At 42.9% G+C, this 18,468-nt stretch overlaps 1 protein-coding gene across 1 annotated transcript in view; it reads right to left on the reverse strand.

Moving 5' to 3' along the window:
* Positions 1-4,163: 4,163 nt before the first annotated feature.
* The window catches only part of IHO1 (interactor of HORMAD1 1), a gene marked incomplete at both ends in the record, with an annotated part of 34,041 nt that continues 19,736 nt past the window's right edge, over positions 4,164-18,468 (reverse strand). The window contains 4 exons of the mRNA XM_080816574.1: positions 4,164-5,276; positions 5,640-5,743; positions 12,780-12,867; positions 13,057-13,105. Of these exons, the coding sequence (XP_080672700.1) occupies positions 4,164-5,276; positions 5,640-5,743; positions 12,780-12,867; positions 13,057-13,105 (1,354 nt within the window). The remainder of the gene's footprint in view (positions 5,277-5,639; positions 5,744-12,779; positions 12,868-13,056; positions 13,106-18,468) is intronic.

The raw sequence follows: 18,468 nt of genomic DNA on the forward strand, positions 1-18,468 counted from the left end.
TGGCTTAACCAGGCACTGGGGCCTGCCTTCTCCTCTCTGGGTCTCCAGGCTCCCCTCCCCCTGCCTCCTGCTCCCTCTCACTGGGGTACTAAGAGAGCTACCTCCTGGCCCACCTGTTCTGACTCCTTGGACCCCCACTTCTAATCCCAGGGCAAACCGGAAGGGCATCAGAGTCCCGGCAGAAGGGAACAGAAAACCTGGGGGCATGTGTCCCTCCCCTGTGCACCCAGGAATGTGCTGGTAGGGCAGCGACACCATCCTCCCACTAGAGGAGTTATGAGCTGTTAGTGATCAAAGAAATTGAGGAAGAGATTTGCAAAAGAGGCCTAATTCAGGCCAATCTCCCTCTTCCTGAATGGCCAGGTTGGGGCTCACTGGGTATCAGCGTGCCACCTCCGCCAGCTGACCCCAGGACGTTTAATATGGCAGTGACCAGTGAAAAAGGCACGCAGATGACAGAGGCAACTGCACCTGATTGCAGATAATTACTGAAAAGGCTTTCATGGCAAGACTGTCTGAGGCTCTGGCAATCTGCTTTCTCCCTGGAGTATGTGGGAGAATGTTAATATTTTATGTTCCAGATAAATATTTATAGAGTAGACAAAGTTTTACTTAGGAAATCTACTTGACAATGAATCCTAGCCTTAGTGGGGAAGGACTCTCTGTGCTCGGCCAGCTGGAAGATGACTGATTTGATGAAGGGTTTTGGCCTAAGTCCTGGCATGAAAAAATTTTCAAAACTGCTCAACCCTTGTAGGAAGCAACTATCTTTTTTTGAGTGCAGAAAGGCTAATATTCTGGGCACTCTGGGTGGAGAAGGGTTGCTGGCATCTGGCTGGGGAGAGAAGAGGCCATACTGTGGGAGACCCCTCATCAGGAGCCCTTTGGAACTTCTGAGACAAAATGCTAAAAAGGGAGGTTGTAAGGGGATGCTGGAGAGAACTGACTTTGGGACAGGGCTGCAGGGAGCTGTTCAAATGGTGAGCAAGAAATCTCTGCTCTCAGTATTTGTCAAGTGTCTGCTCATGTCAGACACTCTCCCGGATGCTGGGGGTACTGCAGCGGTGAGGCAGACGCTGTTATTGCTTCTGAGGTTTATCCCCCCCCCCCCAGCAAGGCAGGTAAAACATAGGTGTGCACATCAATACACCATTTGAGATGGATCTGGGGGAAAAAATTACAAGGGAAGGCAATGGGCAGTGAGTAAGGCAAGCTTCTACAGAAAAGGTCACAAAAAGACCTCTTTGTAGGTGACATTTAAATTGATACTTGAATGTCAAGACAATTAGGTGATGTGGTGGGCTGGGGTCATTGTCAGAGGGAGGCAGCCCTAGGTGGCTCTCTGGGCTCTAGGTCCCTAGACCTCCCACAACACCCCCCCTTCCCCCACTGTGGAGCCACATCTCTCTCAGCATCCGAAGAGCCAAAAACGCTGTGTGCTCTGGGGATGTGCCTGGGCTATGTCACGCTCACCAAATCTGGCAGGAATACAGTTAAAAAAAAAAAAAAAAGTCTTAGGAATAAAATAAGAAACAGAATATCCTTTCCTGATGATTACCAGAGACAGGCAGTGTAATTTTAATTAACCCAGGCTTGTTAGGAGATAAATTTACTGCTCTTTCTACAAAAACACCCAGCTCATAGAACATTGAGTCACTTGATCTTTGACTCCATAACACAAAAAGCAATACTTCTGAAGAAATACAGGATTTCGTAACTCACAGCAGAATCAAAGAACAGAGGGTCCTCCTTTGGCATTTCAGAGTTGGACAGACCCTTCACTGGGAAGGCCGCAGTCATAAACATTAATGGAGTTCTCTCAACAGGTTCTCAACTTTGAGTTAAAACAATTAAACTGTTCTTCTTCTTTTTAATTTTTAAAAGATTTTATTTGAGAGAGAGAAAGCACGAGCAGGGGGAGGGGAAGAGGGAGAGGGAGAAGTAGGCTCCTTGCTAAGCTGAAGGCAGCTGCTTAACTAACTGAGCCACCCAGGCACCCCAAAATGATTAAACTTTTCAACTTAGAGTAATAAAAGATTTCTAGATACAAACCCCTATGGTCTACAAGCCTTATGCTAACCACGCAGCAGTCACCTGTAGTCAAGTTTGAGAAGGGCTGGAAGGAACCCATGGCGGGGCTGGGCCCCTTCCTCCCCTGCTTTCCTTGCACAAACAGAGGAAACCAGTGGGGAAGGCTGTAGAGGCTGGCAGAGGGCAGGGTAAACAGACATCCAGTGAGGCTCACAGGGAGAGAAAAGGCCGGGCAGCCTGAGAGGGAGTCCAAGTCTACTCCCTTGGCCTTGGAAAGGGCTGCTGCCATTGCCTGTGGCTCCCAGCTACAGGCCACAGGATGTCCTCGGTCTGGAAACTGGAGTACGAGCAGCTTAGGCTGGTGCCTGGTATCCCTGTCAAAGGTGTCGAAGGCAAATTAAACTCAGACTTTTGTACGACACACCCCCTTGAAAATGAATGTAAAAATAAGAAAAAATCAAGAACCACTGCTTTCTGTAATGGTCCACTCAGAGACCCTAGAGTCATTTACTACTGCTTTGAAAATGGGCAACAACATGAAACTAGAGGGTATTATGCTAAGTGCAGTAAGTCAGAGAAAGACAAATATATCCTTTCACTCATATGTAGGATTTCAGAAACAAAACATAGGGGAACATAGGGGAGGGAAAGGAAAAATCAGAGCGGGAGACAAACCATAAGAGACTCTTAACTCTAGGGAACAAACAGGGTTGCTAGAGGGGATGGGGTGGGGGGACAGGGTAACTGGGTAGGGACATTAAGGAGGGCACATGATGTAATGAGCGCTGGGTGTTATATGCAACTGATGAGTCACTCAACTCTACCCCTGCAATTAATGACACACTGTATGTTAATTAATCTGAATTTAAGGGGTATTAAAACAAGAAAATGACCAGATTCTGGAAGCCAATCCATCCAGTGAGGATTTTTACTTTCAAACAATAAAGGAAGAGAAACCAGTCTGAGTAGGGTGTTATTTATCAAAGTCATCTTGGGAAAAGCCTACCGGTAAAAAGATGGTATCTCTCTTATCCGATTAAGTTGATGGGATATCCCTTCAATAAACTTAAACTTAATGAAAAAAATATGCTTTTAAGTGTTTTGGTTTTTGTGGATTTTTTGAGAGAGAGAGAGCATGCATGGGGAGGCGCAGAGCGAGACAGAGCTTAAGCAGGCTCCACACTCAGTGCCGAGCCACATTCTGGGCTCAGTCTCAGAACCTGAGAGGACGACCTGCACCAAGAGTGTGATGCTTAACCAGTGGAGCCACCCAGATGCCCCCCAAAAACATGCTTTTACATGTTTTATATGTTTTATTTTTTATTACAAAAGAAATGTATATGTATAACAAAAATTCAAAACTCTCTGTAAGAAAGCCAAAGTCTCATATAAGCCCAATGCTCTCCAGAAATATTACTGGACCCTTAGATGCTCTCATTTGCTTGAAGAATGGTTGAAAACAGGATGGGGGAAAACAGCCAAGAAGAAAACTGGGACTGTGTGGCTTGTGTACAGCGCCCCTCTGGGCATTTGTTGCCTGCGGGTCACCTCTCTTCCATTGGCAGCTTAACATTTTCTGTTTCTCTGTGCACAAGAAGACAGATTTAGTGTGTTCTGTAATAATACATCCACTGATCAAAAAATGCGAGCACTCTGACAGTAAAATTGGATAAAAATAACAAAAAAATTACTGAGGCCTGGAAAAGTATTATGTGCAGGAAATACTGTGAAGACCAAAAATGTTGTGTTGGGGAGTCATGCTGCCACATACAACGGTTCTGTGGGAGCACTGCTGCCACTCACTAGCCCTCCTCCTTCACCGAAACCACACGCTGCTCCTGATTCCCTGCACCCAGGCTGCTGGCCCAGCTCCACACCATCGTCTTCACACACTTCCCCCCAATAAATAAGGACGCATGCAGCTCTCACACCTGTTACGGGCAGCACCGGGTACCCAGCAGGCCAGATCTACTCCGCCAAGCCCCGCACCCATCCTGCACTGACCCCAGCTGGGCCTCCGAGCCTGCGTGCTGCCGGCAGGGACTTCCTGCTGTCAGCCGGCCTCGGTGTGCGATCATGTGTCTTTCCAGCTGCGACCCATCAACTACCAGCTAAAGAATTTTGTGGGCGGGTCAGAAGCCATCATCACTGCTATCAAAACCCAGATCATAGAGGATACTCTTCCCTGGCTCCTTGCACACAGGGGGGTCTGAACTTCCGAGGTTGAGGTCGCTGAACCAGCTCATCTGGTGGTCCCCCTGGGAACTGGTCGCAAGCAGGCTGTTGTCTTGGGAAGAAAGCCCACTGAGTTGTAAAATGTCTCCTTGCGCTGCCCTCACCGCCTTACTGCGCATGACTCTTCTGGGGCCCCTCAGATGCAGGGGCTGAGCACGGGGTTTCTGCTGCTCCAGCGGGGGGCTTTGTGGGCCAGAAACTGGAGGCTGAGGGTATTTAGGAATGAAAGCACAGGTTTTGCTAGAGGCTTGTTCTTGCTTCCTGGCTCGTAGCCTGCCTCTCTGGGACTTCCTGGGCGCCTGCTTTTTGCCTTTCCTCCCTCTTTCCACGGTTCTGCTTTTCTGTGCAGTCACCAGCCTTTGTTCACGAGGATCACATGGAGACACACCTTCAGCTTGACATTTTTGGCAGGTGTTCTTAATGCTGGTTGCAAATTTGTTTGAGTCCAGGGGTAGAAGCCTTGAGGCTCCCTGAGAAACCCAGCCCTTACCACCAGGAACTTCGGGGCCTGGGGAGCCGGAGTCGTGGTTCTCAGAGCTGGTTTTAGGACCCGTCCAGTTCCTGCGGTTGGTCTGCACAGCCCTGTCCTTGACTCGCCTGTTTCTTCTGCTGGTTCCAGCTGCCTGCTGCATAACCTCTTCTTCCAGAGCACCGCTTTCTGCTCCCTCACCACAGACACCAAACTCTCCAGGCTGCGGGTAGCCCATACTCCGAGTCTGTACGGGAGGGGGTGCCCGAGCCCGCCACAGAACTGCCTCCTCAGAAGCGTACTTGCCCTGCCTGGTGAAATGGAGGCTCTGGGCCAGAGGTGGTGAGGTCTGGGAAGTGCTGTCTTTCGAATGCCCAGCTACCCGAGGGACTGGAATCAATCTCTTCAGCTCTGCCAGGACACTGGCCGCATTTAGCTGGCCTAGCTGCTCACACAGCTGCTGGAAGTCCTTACTCTGCTGGGCCACTAAAGCTTCAAGGTGCTTCAGGTCGGATCTCATTTCTATAAACTCTGCTTGTCTCTAGGGAAAGACAGTGAGAAAAGAGTTATAGGCACTGCAACTCAGAATGTACAACAACATGAGAACAAACCAAACAAACAAACGTGAGAACAAACCAAAGGATGTGCTAGCAGAACCAAAGCTTGTCCCTGGCTGGGTGCTTCCCAGAAGCATGGCAACATTCTGGAGCAGGGCCCCTTGGGTCCCCATCATGCCAGAGAACCTTAGAGATGGAAGTTGCCCCTACCCTGGTCCATTACCAAGGGACCTATCTGGCTTCTGCTCTTGGCTGAAAAAAAAATTGCGACTTTAAAGGAGTCCCTCTGGGTCTTAGTGACAAAGCTAAAAATATAGTTGAGGAAAGAGGTTGGGATCCACACTTACAGCTTCAAATCTTTTCTGTATCTCAAAGATGACCTGCTCCATGTTGCCTTTGTCATGCACCGTTTCCAACACCAGATCACTCTGGGCCCGCACGGTCTCTTGCACTAAATACAGGAAAATGACAATCACTCCATGAAGACTATGGCATGCCCTACCCCGCCCAGCCCACAATGACGAAAAGGGAGGAGCTGGAATCTGGCATGCGCCACCTGAGCCTGCTCTGCTAGTGCCCAGGCCTCTCCAGCCAGATCAGCCTTGGTGAGGAGAGGAAGCCAGAGTAGGGTGGTTCTTCTACGGTCTCCTCTTCCCTTCCTCCCTGAGAACATTCTGACCAAGGCAGACCCAAGCTCAGCACCTCCCGGGGACTCTGAAACCTGCTGCCCATATGATGGCACCAACCCCCTCCTTGGCCTACCTTTTTGGTTCTGTCATCAGAGTGACCTCTTCAGAACGTAGATATGATCATGTCTCCTCTGAAACCTATACTGAAACTTTCAATAGCACCCCACTGGCCACTGGATGAAGTCCGAATCTCTATTTTTCTAAAAGATTTTATTTATTCATTTGAGAAAGAGAGAGAGAGAGACAAGAGACAGAGAGCACAAGCGGGATGAGAGGCAAAGGGAGAAAAACTCCCTGCCGAGCCGGGAGCCTGACATGGGGTTCGATCCCAGGACTGGAAGATCATGATCTGAAGGCAGATGTCCAACCATCTAATTCACCCAGGCACCCCGGAAGTCCAAACCTTTAAACTGGCCATGAAGACCCAGCTCACTTCCCCTTACCCTCTCCGTCCACCTCCACATGGTCGAGGTCTGTTTCCTACGCAGTCTCTCTCTCACCGTTGGCCTTGTGCATGCTGTTCCCTTGGCTTGGAGTACTTATGCTTCTATCCCTTCTCGATTCTACCCATTCCCCTCAATCACCACTTTAGTGCACTAATTCTTTCTTTCTTTTTTTTTTTTTAAGGTTTTATTTATTTGAGAGAGAGAGAGTGAGAGAGAGTGCACGGGTAGGGGGAGGGGCAGAGGGAGAAGCAGACTCCTCACTGAGCAGGGAGCCCGACACAGGGCTTGATCCCGGGACTCCACGTTCATGACCCGAGCCAAAGGTACATGCTTAACCAACTGAGCCACCCAGGCACCGCTCAGTGTGGTTAATTCCTGTTCTTCCCTCTGCTTTCAGCAGTCACCTCCTTGGAAAACAGCACTTCCTGGCTAGTTTGGGGGCTCCTTTTCTCTGCTGTTGGCACCATGTGTGTGCTCTACCATCACTTACTGCCTATCACCCATCACTTATTTATCCCCTATTTACATTTGGGCTGTAATGAACTTGGTGACATGAGTGCTAACCACTCAGAGGACTGATACTGATTCCTCTCTTTGGCATAGGGAGATTCTACACACACACACACACACAATAACACATTGTGTTGCAATCAATTATTGCCACTCTCTTGCTAAATGGCAGATCATGTGAAGACACTCTTACATTTATTCAACAAATATTTGATGAGTATCTACTATACACTATAAACTATTGTGAGTTCATATACATTTTAAATGCATAACAAGAATAATTTACTAATAATCAGGAATAATACACCAGATATTCCTTTTATCCTCTCATAACTATTTAAAGGGCGTTCTAAGATTCTTGACAAAATTTTTTTCATTTTAGGTGGGTAAAAAACAATTTGACAACAAGAGAGTGCTTAACTCTTTGCAATAAATGGAAGGAACATCAGAGTGACATCTGGTGATTGAAAAGACAGGATATCAAACTCAAATTTATGGGACGCCTGGGTGGCTCAGTGGGTTAAGTGTCTGTCTTTAGCTCAGGTCACGATCCTGGGGTCCTGGGACTGAGCCCTGCATCAGGCTTCTTGCTCAGCGGGGAGTCTGCTTGTCCCGCTGTCTGGTGCTCCTCCTGCTTGTGCTCTCTCTCTCTCTTTGACAAACAAATAAAATCTTTGGGGGGGGGGGAACCACAAAAAGCCAAAAAAAAAACCCAAACCCTTCTCAAATTTAGTCTTATTTGAAACCTTGCCTCGATCTGATAGTTGCTTTGGTTAGTTCTCCATGTTCCAACTATTCTGTCTCTTTTGTCTTCTCTTGTCAGCCCAAGGGCAGGAATTTAACACACACTATCTAATAAAGCTTAAGTGATTTATTCAGAGTTTCTCTTTAAAATAAAACATAATCCCCTTCCAAAAGGAGACTTACATTTCAGATTTCTTACATTAACATAAGTTCTAGATAGATTAACAATTTTCGTATAATTAAGTAAATCATAAAGTACAAGAAGGAAACATGGGGTAAATTGTAACTTTGCAGGGGAAGGCCTTTCTAAGCAAGACATAAAACCCAGAAGCCATTAAAAAAAAATGGGTGAGTTGCATGTCCTTGTTAAGTTATTCCTGGGTAGTTTGTCTTCTGTGTTAGATTTATAAATGGCATCTTTTTTTCTCATTTCATTTTTTTGTTAATTTCTGCTATGTTACTAAATTATATGGTCTATGGCACTTTTTCAGTTGGTTCTCAAAATATCAAGGGAAAACATGAGGCTCAAAAAAATATGTCTAAAAGGGATAGTAGGGGGTACCCAGATAACATAAAGAATCAAGAAGCAAAATGGCATTAAACATCTCAATAAGCAAATTAAAAATAGAAGACAATGGAGCTATGCCTTAGAAATTCTGAGGACAAAGCATTACCCCCTAGGATTCTAGACCCATGTAGAGATAGAAGACATTTTCAAACATGCGTGTATAAGAAAGTGCCCTCCCATATACTTTTTCTCAGAAAGCTACTGAAAGATGTGTATCACTAAATACAAGTGTAAACCAAAGTCCAGGAAACAAAGGGATCCAAGACTGAGGATGAAAGAAAGAGGATCCTCAGAATGATGGTGAAGACAAGTCCTAGGATTGGGACCTCAGGAGTAATCTGCCCAGTTTGGAGCTGGAAGACTGAGCTCCATGCAGAACATCTCTAATGAGAAAGTAAAACAGAAAGAATCCATGATATGTTTGAATGTATTATTTGGATATTTATAGTTTTATCTGAAAATTATTATCAGATACTGTGCTAGGAACATGGAGACGATCTTGAACAAAACTGTCTACCACATACATGAATTTTTGCAGTTTTGAAAAGGAAAAAATAAAAATAAAAAGTAAATAAACATATACATAAATAAGTGAAAGCTGAAATAAATGCTATGATAGGGGTTATCACAAAAATAACAGAGTGGGGACACTTATTTCAGATAAGGTCATCAGAGATGGAGACATTTAAGGTGAAACCAAAAGGATTAAAAGGAGCGAGCCCTGCAAAGATTAGGGAAAGGTTACTCAGATAGAGAAAACAGCAAGTACAAAGTGAAAGAGCTTGTTATGACTGAAATAGGCAAGTCAGTTTAGTCTTGCAAAATAGCAGTAAGAAATGATAAATTTTGTGTTATGTATATTTTACCACAGTAAAAAAAGAAGTTTTTAGAAAGCAAATTTTCTATTACTCAATACAAAGTTAAATTCCATATGTCAACCAATTAGAAAAAGGCTGTTTACTTATGTTTCAAATACTGGATTCCTATTCCTAAACTCAATTAGTCAAATATTTTTCCAGACATTCTTGTAGATATTTGTAGTAGAAAGCAAATGTAATTATCCTATCCTAGATGAATTCCTAAATAGCAATGTTTCTTAGCAACAGTGAACATTACCAACCACAAAAGCAGAGAATGGGGAAGGCAAGAAAATTGTTCAATTCCAGATTCAGTACTCAGAAATCATCTATCTGTGGCCCCATATATTCTTTCCTTGGCCCCTGGGAAATGTATGTTTGAGATCTTCTCTTTCTCACCGGAGCTTTTGTATCAAGCTCATTACTTCCAAAGTTTATTCTTTTTCCTTTTAAAAAGTTTAAGAAAATAGCTCAAACCTATAACAGTATAAAAAGGTATGCAATGAAAAATTGACTGATTCTCTCCTATGCAGACCTTGATTCCACTTTCTGGAATTTAACATTATGAGCAGTTTCTGGAACTTGGCACTGATACATTGATACATGTGCATGTCCATGTATAGATTATAGATCGTGTGCGTGTGTATGTATATGTATGGGTGTTTTGTAGAAGGGGACTCATTTCATTTCTGCTTTGGCCATAAAAATCAGGTATTTTTAGCTTGTTTTATAAAAATGCCATTTAAAATCCATTTCCATATTCTGGACTGTATCTCTGTTTTCTTTGAAGATGAATTTTTTATTCATTTCTATTTCCATACTCTGTAGTTTTGCTCTCCCTGCCATGCTGATGACAGCCTGTGGAAAGGTCTGGAAGCCTCCATGTATAAGAAGAGATTGTTGAGTCTCCCATTTTTGGGGGAAAGCCTTTCCAATTTTCACTAACTGGTCACAGTCCTCCACAAGATGTGTCCTGGAGTAAATTATGTGCACATAAGCAGCACCTTGCTGTTACTATTTAATGATGAATAGCTATTTCTATTTCAACATGGTTCATAAAGATAGACCTCATTCTTCTTAATGGTTATATGTGCCTTGCTTAGAAAGAATGATTATATGTGCCTTGCTTAGAAAGGCATTTCTCCACTCCAAAATTATTAAAAACGTTGCCCATTTTTCTTATAGTTCTTTTTATGATTTATCATTACACTTACTATATTGATTCATATGGAATTTAATTAATTAATTAATTAATTTATTGTTAAAGATTTTGTTTATTTGTTTGACAGACAGAGATCACAAGTAGACAGAGAGGCAGGCGGGGGGAGGGGGGGGAAGCAGGCTCCCCGCTGAGCAGAGAGCCTGATGTGGGCTCGATCCCAGGAGCCTAGGATCATGACCTGAGCTGAAGGCAGAGGCTTTAACCCACTGAGCCACCCAGGAGCCCCATATGGAATTTATTTTTATGTATATAGTTATCTGTTTTCCAAAGAAGACATTTTCTGATTTTCTTTCTTTTTTTATTATTTTAATATGGGGCTTGAACTCACAACCCTGAGATCAAGAGTTGGATGCTTAACCGACTGAGCCACCCAGGTGCCCCCATTTTCTGATTTTCAATAGCACTCTTTTTTATTTTCCTAATGGTCTTATTTTTCAATAGAACTGATACCTATTAGGTAGTAGTGCTCTTTACTAATTAGCCCACCTAAACCTAAGTTAAAGTAGGGTGTGGATGGCCTTGGTAATTCGTCCTCTATTACTCTGGTCCTCAGTCCTCACCTGAAGGACAAGAGGAGTTAGATTAGATGGCTTTGAGTGATCCCTCTGGTTGAACAGACAGTGACTAGAGAAAGTTTTCATGACCGCACTCTGAAGGGACCCATTACACTATTAACACAAGAGCACTTTCGCACAATATCTTTCCCTTTCCCTTGTGAGCCACAGTGAGCGCATACTGAAGGCTGCAGACTGTACTGACTGGCAGATTCAGTGCTTCAGGACAGCTAGACTGGGCCACACCATATGATGATAGAGGATTTGTCTGATTCCCTTTTCAATGACTAACTTCCTGATCCTGATTACTACTTACCAAGAAAAGGAATGACTTTGAACAGGATACTTGTGCCATTTTCAAGAATGATCAGGCTTTCTAGGACCACCTGGGTAGCTGTTGGTTAAGCATCCGACTCTTGATTTCAGCTCAGGTCATGATCTCAGGGTCTTGGGATCAAGGCCTGCTTGATCCCAACTCAGGCTCCATGCTGAGTGTGGAGTCTGTTAGAGATTTGCTCTCTCCCTCTCTCTCCGTCCATTCCCCTGTTCAAGATCTTTAAATACATACCTACATAAAATCTTTTAAAAAATGATCTGGCTTTGTAAATAATATGATGCCACAGTGTGTGTTACTGTTTGCCCTATCAGGGTGGCTCCTTCTCCTGAGTCTTATCCTCTAAAAAGGAACCATCAGGATGAAGGATCAGGATCCCTCTGCCTACTATAACCCAGACCCAGTTCTAGTCCTCGCTCTGCCTTGATCTCATACTGGGAGATTGAGCACTTCCATTCGCTGATCTGGGCTAAGAATGTCATACCTTCGCTGCCTGCAAACCTCCTTTTTGTACTTTACCTAGTTTCAAATGTAGAAAGCTAAAGGAGTGCTTTCCTCAGGCACTTACAAATGAGTTATTCCATCGTGCTATACAAAGGAAGCACTCCTGATTTGCTTCTGCTCTTTGTCTTGCTACTTCTTGTGAGGGCAACAGTCCCAGGCTTCCAGAACGGGTTTCCAAACAGACGCACAGTTGCCCTGTGTGTGGGATACCCAGGTTGGAAGCCAGCAGACAGTACAGTGCTTTTTGGCAGACAGATGGAGATTAATTTCTAAACCACACAAAGGCATTAATTTTCGTAAATCATGAGCAATCCATTCCAAGGCATTTAAATAAGTTGACTTCAATTTGTTTAAAATAAAAAATAAACAAAAAGACAAATCCAAACAAGTGCAGATGCCGTCATCATCTTGCTATTTAGTTGAGAAGCTGTTGGTCCTACAGAGGTGTCCGCCCAAGAAGAGCAGTGTTATGACTCTTCTGTTTCGTAAGAGCCAGGCCCATGGTTTTATCTAAACATAAATCACTAATTGATAGAACAGGAGACTTTACAGACCAGTAATTGTAACTGGATTGGAGAAAGATGCTGTGATTCACTACAAAACAGCTCTCATTGAAACCAAGGCAGCAAGAAGCAGATGAGGTGACTGGAGTATTTCTAACTCCTAAGGGAGCAGTCTTTATTTATAAGTCCTAAGGGAAAAAATGTCTTTATAGACAGCACAGCCAGCAACTCGTTAGGGACTCAGGGATGCTGCTGATTCACTTGAGGCAGTGAGATGAGAAATCTGGCAGAGCTACTGAGGCAGCAGGATTACTGGGTGGAGGATTAATGCTTCATAGAGGGCATCTAGGGACCAGGAACATTCCCAACATCTAGGTGGGCCCCACTACCCAGTTGAGCGTGATCCACATCTCTTCAGGGCTAACCTAATGTACCCATCATCTCATCTGCAACACTACAGAACCTCACCCCTGACAGAAACATGGGTAGGGTCAGAAAGTTCAGTTCACTGCTCACTAGTGCCCTCTGCTGATAACCTCAAATACAAGATACTCACAGGTCTTGGCCAGGGTCTCCAATCCATCCAAAATAGATTGGCTTCTCGAGCTGAGATGTTCCTCAGACTTTTCCACAGATGTCTGCAACTAAGCAACCCCAAATTAAGAATGAATTCACAGACCATTGCCTTATTTTCCTAACTTGGAGTATTGTCATTAAGTGATTTTTAAAAAGGTAGTTAAAATACCCCTATCCTATATGAATTAGGTCAATGTAATTAGTAAACTTCTTAAAATGTAAAATGTTCTAATTCTTTGACATGTAGCTCTACTTACCCCGTGAATGCTTTCTCTGATATGTGAAATGAGGTTGTATAGAGTCTCACTAGAATAAACGAGAAAAAAAAGAAATTAAATCCTTGGGAATACTGAAAAACTATGTAACAGAATTGATTCCATGAACACGGCAGGACTTCACCTGGTAGAGCATCAAAACAGTGCTTGATTAGACTTGGAGACTCAACGCTGAAAAATTTTAGTGTACAGCTACAAAAAAATGAAAACATAGACTTTTTTCTGAACATTACCAAAACAAACCACTTATTTCTTTTTAAAATTTACTCTACATGTATCTTAAATAAGCAAATACTAGCAACTCAAGTGGTTACTACAGTAAAACAGACCAGCTTTCATTTTCATAGCAACGATGGCTTCAGAAGCTAGTGACTTCCTTCTGGTAGTCCAAAATTTCTGGAAACATTTTAGTCTAATGACTATTTCTTTGAGGGTAAGAATGGGTAGAGATAGTTCTGGGAGTAATATTAATTTCTTTTTTTAAAGATTTTATTTATTTATTTTGAGAGACAGAGAGAACAGGACAGAAGGAGACAGAGACAGAGAATCTCTGGCAGATTCCCCACTGAGCATGGAGCCTACTCTGGCTTCATCTCATGACCTTGAGATTATTACCTAAGAAATCAAGAGTCCGCTGAGACAAGACCCACTGAGACACCCAGGTGTCTCTCTCTACCCCCCACCCCAAAGATTTTATTTATTTATTTATTTATTTATTTATAGTTGGGGAGAAGCAGAGGGAGAGGGAGAAAGAATCCAAAGAAAACTGTGCTAAGTGCAGAGCCTGCCCTGGACCTTGATCTAACAACTGGGAGATCAAGACCTGAGCCAAAACCAACAGTTGGAAGCTTAACCAACTGAGCCACTAAGGTATCCCAGCAATATTAATTTTTAATGAAAAAGAAACTATAACAATTATTCCTCAAATAAATATCCCACTTTTGAAAAGATTCAGACATGAATTGCCATTAAAATTTTTTACAGGTTTTGTTTCTTCACTCTTTGCAACATAAATGCAGATTCAGTTTTTGAACCCTAATAGGACTACTCTTCATACCAAGTCTCTTGGATGCTCCACCAGTTTGACTTTAAAAGGAGAATTTGGGGGTGACTAGGTAGCTCAGTCAGTTAAGCAGCCAATTCTTGGTTTTGGCTCAAGTTGTGATCTTGGGGTCATGATCTTGGGGTCATGGGAGGAAGCCCCATGTTGGGGGGGCATCCCTGCTCAGTGGGGAGTCTACGTAAGAGTATCTCTCTGCTTCTGCCCCTCATGTGCTCTCTCTCTTTCTAAATGAATAAAATCTTTAAAAGATAAATAAATAAAAGGAGGGTTTTATAGAATCATTAGGGGTCTACAAACCTTATGCTTTTTATGAAAGAGATTGGGACATTACCTGAAAAATTTTAGTGTCCAGCTACAAAAAACGAGAACATAGACTTTTTGTGACCATTGCCAGGCAAACCAGGCAAACAATAAAAATATTTAAAATAAAACAGCTAATGAGTTAGGAGAACCGGTGTGGCTCAGTCAGTTGGGCATCTGACTCTTGATTTCAGCTCAGGCCATAACCTTAGGGTCATGGGGTTGACTGTGCCAGGCTCCACGCTCAGCAGGCAGTCTGGTTTATTCTCTCTCTGCCCTCCCCCCTGCTCCCACATGCACATATGTACATTCTCTCTTTCACAAATAAATCTTTAAAAAGTTAAGGATATTGGGGCGCCTGGTTGGCTCAGTGGGTTAAAGCCTCTGCCTTCCGCTCAGGTCGTGATCCCAGGGTCCTGGGATCGAGCCCTGCATCGGGCTCTCTGCTCAGCGGGGAGCCTACTTCCCTTCCTTTCTCTCTGCCTACTTGTGATCTCTGTCTCTCAAATAAATAAATAAAAATAAAAATAAAAAATTTAAAAAAAATTAAGGATATTAAGAACAGAATGCTATTGAATTATAAAAGCAGAGAATAAGAAAGGGATCTAGAAATTTAAAATAGCAGAAACAAGTAGAATAGTTAGAGAAGATACAGTTAAGGAAATAGGACAGAAAATAGAACAAAATACAAAGAGATGGATAATAGATCAACAGAATAGAAAAAAAAAAAAAAGAGAATAAATGCAGGAGATTCAATACACACCCAAAACTAGAGATTCAGAAGAAAGAAGAATAAAAATAGATTTTCAAAGATAACAAAAGAAAAATTCCCAGAACAAAAAGCCACAAATTTGTAGGTCAAAAGGAACTCATTGGTGCCCAAAGATGATGACATGCCACCTGAAAGCACACTACTGTAAAATTTTGGAAGTCTACGGATAATGGGAGGGCCTTAAAAACTTGCAGAAAGAAAAAGGCAAGTGATGTATACAGGATCAGGTATCAGAATGGCATAGACCTCTTAAAAGCAACATACAAAATGATGTGGTGATGACAGCAACTAGAAATTTTTGGGAAAAATAATTTCCAATCTAGAATTCTATATCTAGCCTAATTTGCAATCAAGTATGAGGGGGAAATAAAGAATTTCAGATAAGCAACGTCTCAAAAAATTATTTAGGTGCCATGTACCTGTTGTCAGGAAGGTTTTGGAATATATGTTTCACTAAATCCAAGGAGGAAGCTAAGAACAAAAAGGACATAGGATCAAACACACAGGAGAGAGGAAGTGGGAATGCAGGAGAGGGGAAGTAGGAACGCTTAGGATGATGGTGAAGGGAGGACTCAGGATGACAGCTGCGCTGCAGACCAAGAGAGTACGAAGTTCAGATCAGAATTACGAAGATGACTCTGAGAAGAAAATGACACTGAAGAATTTCTGATGTGTTTGGGTATAAAACAAGGGAGCTTCTGAGGTGCCTGGATGGCTCAGTCAGTTAAACGTCTGCCTTCAGCTCAAATCATGATCCCAGGTCCTGGGATTGAGCCCCACACTGGGTTCCCCCTGCTCATGCTCTCTGTCTCTGTCTGCCTATGTGTGTGTGTGTGTATGTGTCTCTCTCTCTCTATCGTGTATGTGTGTGCACGCGTGCGCGCACACACACACACACCTTCTCTCTCTCATAATCTTTAAGAAAAAATAAAACAAGGGCTTTTTTAGTTCTGCTGCAGAATTTGGGGATAAACTGTGATTCCTATATAGAAAACTCAGCAGAAAAGGAAACAAGGTAATTTTTAACATTAGGAAAATTTAATCATTATATATATATATATATATACACACACACACACACACACACACATATACACACACACATATATATATAAATATAGTTTTTCTAGGATATCTAGATAAAGATTTAACGATTGAAAACTGATTTTTTGTTTTTAAAGATTTTATTTGTCAGAGAGAGAGCACAAGCAGGGGGAACAGCAGGCAGAGGAAGGAAGAGGCTCCCCACTGAGAAGGAGCCCAATGTGAGACTTGATCCCAGGTCACTGGGATCATGACCTGAGCCGCAGGCAGATGCTTAAGCAACTGAGCCGCCCAGGCAACTCAAATGAAAACTGATTTTAACTAAAATGATGGAAGATGAGAGTTTATGGTGGAGGAGGCCAAGAAGCAAATTCTTATTCCAGGGTAGAAAGTCATTCTCTGAAGCTGAAAAAAATCAAGAAATGACCATATAAGCTAGCTAGCATATGCCATAAGATATATGGACCTAAATACTAGCATAGCTAAAAGGGTTGCAAGTTGGTTGCAAAAAGCGAAAGGGAATTAAAAGCGGGGAAAGATAGGACTGCTGTTTTTCACTATAATCCTAATTTTATTTTATTTTTTTAATTTTATTTATTTGACAGAGAGCACAAGCAGGGGCAGTGGCAAGCAGAGGCAGAGGGAGAAGCAGGCTCCCCACCGAGCAGGATGAGCCTCATGTGAGACTCAATCCCAGGACCCTGGGATCATGACCCGAGCCAAAGTCAGTTGCTTAACCAACTGAGCCACCCAGGCACCCCTAATCGTATTTTTTTAAAGTATGTGTATGTGTGTTTGCATATGTGGCTTTAAAAAGATTTTATTTTGACAGAGAGAGCACAGACAGGCAGAGCAGCAGGCAGAGAGGGAGAAGCAGGATCCCCACTGAGCAGAGAGCCTGATGTGGGGCTCGATACTAGGACCTAGGATCATGACCCTGGTCAAAGGCAGATGCTCAACCGACTGAGCCATCCAGGCAGCCCCCTAATTATATTTCTAAAACCTGTGTACATGTATGGAAAGCCTGGATGACTCACTTGGTTGAGCATCCAACTCTTGATTTTGGCTCAGGTCATGATCTTGGGTCATGGATCAAGCCCCATGACCAGCTCCACACTCAGCCCAGAGTCTGCTTGAGATCCTTTCTCTCCCTCCTCCCACTTACTCTCCCTAAATAAATAAAATCTTTAAAAAGTATGTACCTGTAAAATTTAATTAAAAAAATACAAAAAACTGGGACACCTGGGTGGCTCAGTGGGTTAAGCATCTGCATTTGGCTCAGGTCATGGTCTCAGGGTCCTGGGATCAAGCTCCATATTGGGCTCCCTGCTCAGCAGAGAGTGTGCTTCTCCCTCTCCCTCGACCTGTCTCTCTCCACTTGAGCACTCTCTGAAATAAAATCTTTAAAAACAAAAATGTAAAGATGTCTCAAGTCTAATAATGCTACCAAAATGCTGTGCATGAAAGCCCCTACTCTACTATACTACCAGTTATACCATGGTATACCACCAGTTGAAAGTGATTCTTTATTCTTAGGACCTCACTCCTTATTAGTACATTTGGAAACCAATGTTCCCAACAGGGAAAACTATATTATACAAATTAAATACTGTTTGTATATAATTTTATATTGAAAAATTTTTTAAAGATTTCTTTTGAGAGGTGGGGGCAGGCAAAGGGACAGGGAAAGAGAGTCTTTAAGCCGACTCTGTGCTAAGTGGAAAGCCTGATGCAGGGCTGGATCTCAGGCCCAGAAGACCACGACCCCAGCCAAAACCAAGAGTCAGACACTCAATTGACTGCACCACCCAGGTGTCCCTATAGTGAAGTGTTTTATGTATAACTGAAAGCTCCCATTACCTTAACTATTTACTAATCCTTGATTCCACCTGTCTAAATTGAAATGTTAAGTTCTGATTTACCCAAAGTCCTTAAATTAAGATGCTTAATAAACAATGAAAACATTAAAAACTTGATAATTGAAACTTTCATAAAAAGCTAGTGTTTGTTTGGAAGCCATTTTTATTATTTTTTTAACAAAACAAAGTAGAAAAAGGTTGCTTAAAAGTAGAGATTTCCCACCCACCTGATATCATGTATAGATTCATAGGAAGTCAACTATGACTTAATCTTTTCTCTAGAAAAAGTCAATTAGGAAATTGTTTATCTGTACTAAAACACACACACACACACACACACACACACAGACACACAC

The sequence above is a fragment of the Martes martes genome (genome assembly GCF_963455335.1).
Source record: "Martes martes genome assembly, chromosome: 1".
In the NCBI taxonomy this organism is placed as follows: Eukaryota; Metazoa; Chordata; class Mammalia; order Carnivora; family Mustelidae; genus Martes; species Martes martes.